This window comes from Berghia stephanieae, chromosome 11 (genome assembly GCF_034508935.2).
Source record: "Berghia stephanieae isolate SIO BIC M18660-M18661 chromosome 11, UCSD_Bste_1.3, whole genome shotgun sequence".
In the NCBI taxonomy this organism is placed as follows: Eukaryota; Metazoa; Mollusca; class Gastropoda; order Nudibranchia; family Aeolidiidae; genus Berghia; species Berghia stephanieae.
The window spans coordinates 43,538,093-43,547,111 of record NC_088370.1 but is presented as its reverse complement, the minus strand read 5'-3'; the positions used below and the strand labels follow the sequence as shown (position 1 = coordinate 43,547,111).

The window sequence follows — 9,019 nt, the reverse complement described above, 5'->3', positions numbered from 1 at the left end:
ATGTACACATTTCATGGTTATCGTGTTGGTTCTATCCACAGTTGCTTTACACACCCAGGATGTACATATTTCATTGTTATCGTGTTGGTTCTATCCACAGTTGCCTTACACACCCAGGATGTACACATTTCATGGTTATCGTGTTGGTTCTATCCACAGTTGCCTTACACACCCAGGATGTACACATTTCATGGTTATCGTGTTGGTTCTATCCACAGTTGCCTTACACACCCAGGATGTACACATTTCATGGTTATTGTGTTGGTTCTATCCACAGTTGCCTTACACACCCAGGATGTACACATTTCATGGTTATCGTGTTGGTTCTGTCCACAGTTGCTTACACACCCAGGATGTACACATTTCATGGTTATCGTGTTGGTTCTGTCCACAGTTGCTTACACACCCAGGATGTACACATTTCATGGTTATCGTGTTGGTTCTATCCACAGTTGCTTACACACCCAGGATGTACACATTTCATGGATATCGTGTTGATTCTGTCCACAGTTGCTTACACACCCAGGATGTACACATTTCATTGTTATCGTGTTGGTTCTATCCACAGTTGCCTTACACACCCAGGATGTAAACATTTCATTGTTATCGTGTTGGTTCTATCCACAGTTGCTTACACACCAGGATGTACACATTTCATGGTTATTGTGTTGGTTCTATCCACAGTTGCTTACACACCCAGGATGTACACTTTTCATGGTTATCGTGTTGGTTCTATCCACAGTTGCCTTACACACCCAGGATGTAAACATTTCATTGTTATCGTGTTGGTTCTATCCACAGTTGCTTACACACCCAGGATGTACACATTTCATTGTTATCGTGTTGGTTCATCCACAGTTGCCTTACACACCCAGGATGTACACATTTCATGGTTATCGTGTTGGTTCTATCCACAGTTGCCTTACACACCTAGGATGTACACATTTCATGGTTATCGTGTTGGTTCTATCCACAGTTGCCTTACACACCCAGGATGTACACATTTCATGGTTATCGTGTTGGTTCTGTCCACAGTTGCTTACACACCCAGGATGTAAACATTTCATTGTTATCGTGTTGGTTCTATCCACAGTTGCTTACACACCCAGGATGTACACATTTCATTGTTATCGTGTTGGTTCTATCCACAGTTGCCTTACACATCTAGCCCGGTGTACGGATTACACAGACATGAGTTTTACCTGACACTGGAGGAGATGGACAATATCAAGAATGGACAGACAGTGACCATCACCACCTCTCTCCACAACGGCCATCGCCATGACCTTGAACTTTGGATCCACCCAAAGAGAGACAAACTGGAATACAAATTGTGTGACGGGTTGCAATACTGTGCAGACGGACACAGACGGAAGTTGAACATCTTGGAGTCACCATCAACTTGAATTTACTCATCATTGTGTCTTTATGAGGTAATCTTGGGTCATCTTGTGTTAAGTTGTCTACTCTGAAAAGTCAGTTTTTCATATTGGTCCGTCTGTAAGGAACACCATTCCACAGAGCGTCCGAGAATCCAAATCATGGTCTGTTTTCAAGGAATCCTTGACATCAAATGTTTTTGATGTCATGTACTTTCTGCACTGTTTTGTGTTGATATAATTTAAAGCGCCAAGAGCCTCATTGTTGAGGACACCGTGCGCTCTATTAGAGTTTATTATTATTATTATTATTATTATTATTATTATTATTATTATTATTATTATTATTATTATTATTATTATTATTATTATATTATTATTATATATTATTATTATTATTATTATAAAGTATAAAAGTATAAAACCACCTGCAAAAGAGCAAAAAGAAACTATTATAACACAAAACTGTCATCAGTGAGGGACACTTAGGAATTTTTCTCTGTTTCAAAGGAACTTTTAGGGGAAGAAAAAGGCATGTGTCTACCCACTAATATCCCGGTAGAAAAGCAGCCGGATGCATTTTCAGATTTCTTTTCGGGGAAAAATATCGAAAATTTGGAACAATTTGGACCTCGTGCAAAATGAAGATATACATTTCCACCCTTTTTCGGGTTCACAGGGATTCTCTTGTTTTAAAGAAACAACTGAAGAAGAGATTTCTAAAATAATTTTTTCATCTTCCTCGAAGTCATGTGATTTAGATCCTTTACCAACTAATATTTTGAAATTATGTCTTCCTGAATTGAAACCTTGTATAACTTATATTATAAATCAGTCACTTATCTCAGGACAAGTCCCAGATATCTATAAACATGCAATTGTAAAGCCTCTCATAAAAAAGCAAAATCTCGATGTAAATGACCTTAGTAACTACCGTCCCGTCTCAAATCTGCCATTTCTTTCTAAAATCCTTGAAAAAGTTGTACTCAGACGTCTTTCACAACATCTCCATGAAAACAATCTATGGGAAAAATTTCAGTCAGCTTATCGTTCTTACCACAGCACAGAAACTGCTCTGTGCTGTGTTGCGAGTGATTTGCTTGATGTTTTAGATAAAGGTTCTGTTTCTCTTCTGACATTGTTAGACCTTTCGGCGGCGTTTGATACTATTGATCACGGTATTCTCATTAAACGACTAAATATAACCTTTGGCTTGTCTGGGACTGTCTTGCAGTGGTTTGAATCTTATTTAGATGGCAGAAAGCAACAGGTTATGATTTCAGATAAACTTTCTCGTCAACATACATTGTCTTTTGGTGTTCCTCAAGGCTCTGTTTTGGGTCCAATTCTTTTTGTTTTGTATACTTCTCCATTATCTAATGTCATCACTGGTCATGGGCTGCGCTATCATCTCTATGCAGATGATACGCAACTTTATGCTACTGATAAAACTAAAATCTCGAAAATATTGTGAAACGTGTGGAAGAATGCGTGACGGATGTGAAAGAGTGGATGGATGCAAACAAGTTGAAAATGATTGAGTCAAAAACAGAAGTGATGATTGTGGGAAATAGAGGGCAGTTGAAGGTGAATGATGGTCTTGAGTGTTGATTGGGGGTGAAAAGATCAAAGTTTCACAAAGACTGTGAAAAATTTGGGTGTCTAATTTGATTCAGAATCGAATGTCAGCTCACATTCTGCTCTCTGTAAATTTAACTTTCATTGAGAAAATCAGTTCGATCCGCAGTATATTGCAATTGGAACATGTAAACACATTGGTTGTTTCTCATTTTTCTAAACTAGATTATTGTAACTCGTGTAGTCAATTCCTCAGGCTTCTATTAAACATTACAACTACTGCAAAACAGTGCAGCAAGATTAGTTTTGGCAAAAAATTTGATCATGCACCCTTTGTTGGCCTCTTCCACTGGTTGCCCATTGAAAAGCCACTATTACAAAGCAGCGTGTTTGTTTATAAGTGTTTGGTGGTATAGGACGCATATCTCACAGATCACGTGTCATGTAAATTTGACAAATTACACTTTAAGATCATGTAATGACCAAACGAAAATTTCGGAAAAAAGATCAAGAAACAAATTTGGTGATAGATCGTTGCTTGTTTCGGCCCAAGATTGGAATGAACTACCACGTGGTCGAGGAGTGCAAGTCTTACTACTTTAAAGAATCTCAAGACACATTGTTACTGTATTGTATTACTTGACTCTATATGAACTTGATTTGGCTATGAATATTATTGTTGTTATTATTTTTTTCACTAAAAATTGAATTATATTGTAAAGTGCCCAGAGCTTGTTTTACACGAGAATGAGCGCTATATAAATGTGTATTATTATTATTATTATTATTGTTTATTAATTTATTATTATTATTATTATTATTATTATTATTATTATTATTATTATTATTATTATTATTATTATTATTATTATTATTATTATTATTATTGACCCCCCCCCCCCCGCGTATTTTGAATTTTGATCAGAAAACTCGTCCTTCTAAAATATCATTCGATCAAGACGACCCTCGTTTGTTCAACACTTTAACTTTCCTTGAAGACTTACAGAAGTGCCAGAAAGAAAACACATCAAAATTTTGGCCAGAAGACTCGTCCTTCAAATATCGACCGATTAAAACTCACAAATTTGGGACAATTTTATATTAAAGTCCCAGGTTTGAGAGTTTTTGAAACAATGAATGTCATTTTAAACGATCGATATTTGAATGACGAGTTTCTATACAAAAATTGTTAATGTTTTATATTCCAGTGTACGGCACTTGTATGACCTTTGACATGAGCGATCTGAATCTAAATCTGAATCTGAATCAAATCTGAATCTGAATCCTAATCTGAATGTTACACTAAGTCGACTCAATTCTGAGAATGTGTATTCGAGGGCAGAGAAATGTGTTGAATGTGACTGCCATTGTTGTTTTGTTAAGGCTGAAGTAGATTGATAATCTTCCCTTGAAGGTGTCTAAATTTATGGTGTTCATACATGATTGGGGATGAGCGTTCCAGTCTTTGAGGGTGCTGGGTAGAGTTGTGGCAGGACACTGGAATAACTCGATGTCCGCAAGACGCTTGTAAAGCGATTCATTGAACTTTGAATCGGACTAGGAACTGAATCCCTTTCACACCAATTCACATCCAATTGTAATCAGGCCGATTTTTGGTTTTAGTTAAACGAGAGAGAAAATAATTCACATCTTGCAGGGAATTCCGAGATGAAGGGATAAGGGATGAGGGGAGGGGGATGGGGTAAGGTGAAAGGGAGACCATGATGACGTAGTACATAGCAGTGTCAAGGACGCGTGGTATGTTCAAACACCTTGACAGCGAAGCTGATTTTTGTTTTCAGATAATAAGTTTATTTTTAACTTTACTATTGTGAATGGAGAATAAAGCGTTTCCACATTTATCTTCATTATTGTGAATGGAGAATAAAGCGTTTCCACATTTGTCTTCATTATTGTGAATGGAGAATAAAGCGTTTCCACATTTATCTTCATTATTGTGAATGGAGAATAAAGCGTTTCCACATTTATCTTCATTATTGTGAATGGAGAATACAGCGTTTCCACATTTATCTTCATTATTGTGAATGGAGAATAAAGCGTTTCCACATTTATCTTCATTATTGTGAATGGAGAATAAAGCGTTTCCACATTTATCTTCATTATTGTGAATGGAGAATAAAGCGTTTCCACATTTATCTTCATTATTGTGAATGGAGAATAAAGCGTTTCCACATTTATCTTCATTATTGTGAATGGAGAATAAAGCGTTTCCACATTTATCTTCATTATTGTGAATGGAGAATAAAGCGTTTCCACATTTATCTTCATTATTGTGAATGGAGAATAAAGCGTTTCCACATTTATCTTCATTATTGTGAATGGAGAATAAAGCGTTTCCACATTTATCTTCATTATTGTGAATGGAGAATACAGCGTTTCCACATTTATCTTCATTATTGTGAATGGAGAATAAAGCGTTTCCACATTTATCTTCATTATTGTGAATGGAGAATAAAGCGTTTCCACATTTATCTTCATTATTGTGAATGGAGAATAAAGCGTTTCCACAAAGAAATCAGTCAGAGCATCGCGACTCGGACTTCAATTATCAAAGCTTTACTTTGTCTTTTGATGAAAACGGGAAGATCTGGTGTTGGGTCAAAATATGATCAAATTTGGCCTTCAAAGGGTAACAGTGCTACTGGGTTTTTATCCCCTCTAATCTTTCTTCTTCTTTTTTTCTTCAACTCATTGCTGCTGATTGCTATTTACTTTTTCATGATTAGCAAGTGAGATAGGAGTGTCACAGTATGCTGGACGGTGCGTGCAATTAACCCTTCGCCAGTGACACTGATTTTTTTTTCATATAACAGTTTCCCTTTTATATTATTTTTAATTCAGAATAAACCGTTTCCACCATTGCGACACATGCTTTGATTACACTATAATCAGGGGCGGTTGGTCACATTGTATTTAAGGCGGCACAAATCCGAAATACAGAATCAAATTTTATTGGTCTAGTTAATTTAACTTAATTTGACCTACTTTGTATGTGTGTGTGTGTGTGTGTGTGTGTGTGGAGGGGGGTATTGCATTGTTTGCATATGTGCGTGTATTTGTGTGTGCGTGTATGTGTGTGTGTTAGAATATTAACGAGACGTACTCACAAAAGAGCATCAATTATCTTGGACAAAACTTGTCTGTTAACTTTCATCTGTTCATTATAACGACTCACAGACGCAGCATGTCCTGTTTCCAACTGATTTCATATATCTACAACGTTGAAAAGTTTATATTTAACAGCATCTGTGACATGGCTATTTCATTCAGAATGTTTCTTCAGTGCCTGAGAGATGTGCGCAATATCACTGAATCCTCCTGTTGTCCGTTATAGCATACATCACAAAAAATCAAGCAATAAAAACAATGAAGCGTTTTACGGCTTTCACTGGCAGTAAGCCATTCAACATTTTAAAAATAATCATTATTAAATCGGCGCTGTCTCCTCGGTGTGTTAGAAACTAAGTTAAAATTCACTGGTTTGTGTGGACCTAAATCTTTCACCACTATTTTCTCTTGAGGGGATAAGTGTCGGAATTGATTATCAATTAAAAAATCAACATGATTCATGATTGGTTACAAATTACAGAAATAACTTTTTAAAATTAAATGATTCAAGATAAAAACAGGTAGGTTTCATAAACAATGACAACAGCGATTATACATTTTCTCTGAATACTAACGGTATGACACACAACTTTAGAATAATAGAATTTAAAAATCCACATTTAATTCCAAACGCAAAGCAATTGTTAACTTCACACACAATCAGCGACATCTTTATAATTATACTATTATTAGACAATGCACACAATACAAGTTGAGTAGGGATCGTTGGGAGTGTGCGGGGATGAAGGACTCCGTGGGGTCAGGGATTTTTATTTATAGTACCATGGGGCTCTTCTCGGTGCATACTTTGTTTACTGTTCTTTTTGATATTTAATATATATTTAAGCAAAACCAACAATGATAAAATATATATTTATTGCCATTCTCTTCATCCGTATATCTAAGTGAAGCAAAGCCTCTTCTTTCAGTGATAAAACTGATATGGTTTTAATTTATCCCAAGTAGGACCTCAGGGCGTGCATCGCTAGATTGGCCGTCTTGGCCTAATTATTTTAGCAGTGAAAGACAATAGTTAGTTTGGGAGGAGGAGGGTGGAGGGAGATTGGGGAGTGGTAACTAACTTTCTTCAAGGTACAACAGAGTATAGGATAAGGACAGGACGGCCAAACGAATACTGGCTCATATAAACAAAAAAAAAACTTCCCCACCACACCACACCCTCCGCTCATTGTCACCCCGCGCAGGCAACGGGGGAAAGATGAAACGTGCCGATTTGACGCTACCTTCGCGGAGCGACGCACGAGTCGTCAAATATTAAATTCAAAACAAAAAGCAGTATGTGCTAAATTTTTAATTTTTATCAAAATTTTAAAATTGAAGTTTTTTTTTGTTTGGTTGACATGCTAATCTACGGAAAATTATATAGGGCGGCACAAAACAACTTTGCTCTATTGACCGACCGCCAGTGACTATAATTGTTTTGCCGTTATTTGTCTTTTGATGAAAACAATAAGATCTTCTTTTAGCTCCAAGTAAGATTGAACTTCGCCTTGGAAAGGTTAAGTTGTTGACATTATTGTTCGGGTTATTGTTTTTTTTTCAAACGCAGCGTCGCTTTTTCTTTCTTTTTTTTCTATCTGGCAAGCGCTGTACTTGCCCGCATGGCTTGCATACACAAAACGATTCATCGAGGTCACAAAACGATTCATCGAGGTGTCGTTTGTGCCATGACAGAAACCAAGCCCGAGCGGCTTGGAGTTCGAAAGACTTTTCCATAAAAAACTTAGTATTCCCAGGGCTCTTAAAATCTAATTCCCGCCCCAACTCTAGTGCGGGATGCAAATTAATATTTGGAGATGTTTGAGTTTGTAGATTGGTGTTTTAGTGTTATTGAGTGGGGTTTTCTTTGAATGTGTGAAATTCGTTGTATGTCTAGTTGTACTGGTGAAATAATCATAGAATACAAGGACATGAAATGTTCATCAAAATACTGTTTTTTTTCAGGTTGAAAGGTCGAATCTGTGAACGAATGGAATTCACAAGAACGGGATAAAGGAACCGGAAATGACATCACATCAGATAAACTCGGAATGAATATTTGAAATAATGGATGAAAGATTTAGTCATTGGTCGAAATTAAAACATTATAAAATAAAAGGCTCAAGTTTGTCTTATTCTGTTTCCTCTAGTAGAAAAATAATCATTAAAAATATATCGACCAGTTTTCAATTTGTTATCCCCTTCTCTCCCCTCCCCCCTGGTCAATCCAAATCCAGTGGATTTTTGACTAGGGTTGTAGTCGACGTGCACACATATGCAGGTCTGATAACACAATACATAATGGGCTCATTGTTGTAATGAAAATCTAAGAAAAAGGACGCAATGTTAAAATAGGCCCATAATAGTGTTCTGATGTCAGACCTTCATATATGCACACGTCGGGTTGTAGTATATAAACAATATGTGGGCCACAACCCCATATCCGTGTTATGACGAGACAAACCAAAGTCAAATTCCAGTTAACTCGATCCATATCATGAAATCTTGGTTTAAAACACACAACAACGCTGATGTGTAATGCATGTGTGTACTCAGATGATTGTGTGTGCTTTAGAACATTGTGAACAAAAAACAAACAACAAAACGAATTACCTTTATGGACAATAAAGATCATATTATTATTATTATTATTATTATTATTATTATTATTATTATTATTATTATTATTATTTATTATTATTATTATTATTATTATTATTATTATTATTATTATTATCATTATTATTATTATTATGAAGTTGAGATTAGAAGTAGATTGGAGTGTATTTGAATGTATCAACAACAACAACAACAACAAACATCACATTGTTGCGTATTACTTCCCTTGGTTTTCATTATTTAAGTGACGTAACAAGTTATGGTGACCCAACTCAATACAAGCGAGAGGTGAAGGTTAGAGGTCAATATGTATT

General features: G+C 36.1%; 1 protein-coding gene across 1 annotated transcript in view; it reads left to right on the top strand.

The window, feature by feature from the left end:
* The window catches only part of LOC144957174 (uncharacterized), a 28,878-nt gene extending 20,674 nt beyond the window's left edge, over positions 1-8,204 (top strand). The window contains exons 15-16 of the mRNA XM_078888205.1: positions 1,152-1,433; positions 8,052-8,204. Of these exons, the coding sequence (XP_078744331.1) occupies positions 1,152-1,406 (255 nt within the window). The 3' untranslated portion in view covers positions 1,407-1,433; positions 8,052-8,204. The remainder of the gene's footprint in view (positions 1-1,151; positions 1,434-8,051) is intronic.
* The last annotated feature ends 815 nt before the right edge of the window (positions 8,205-9,019 follow it).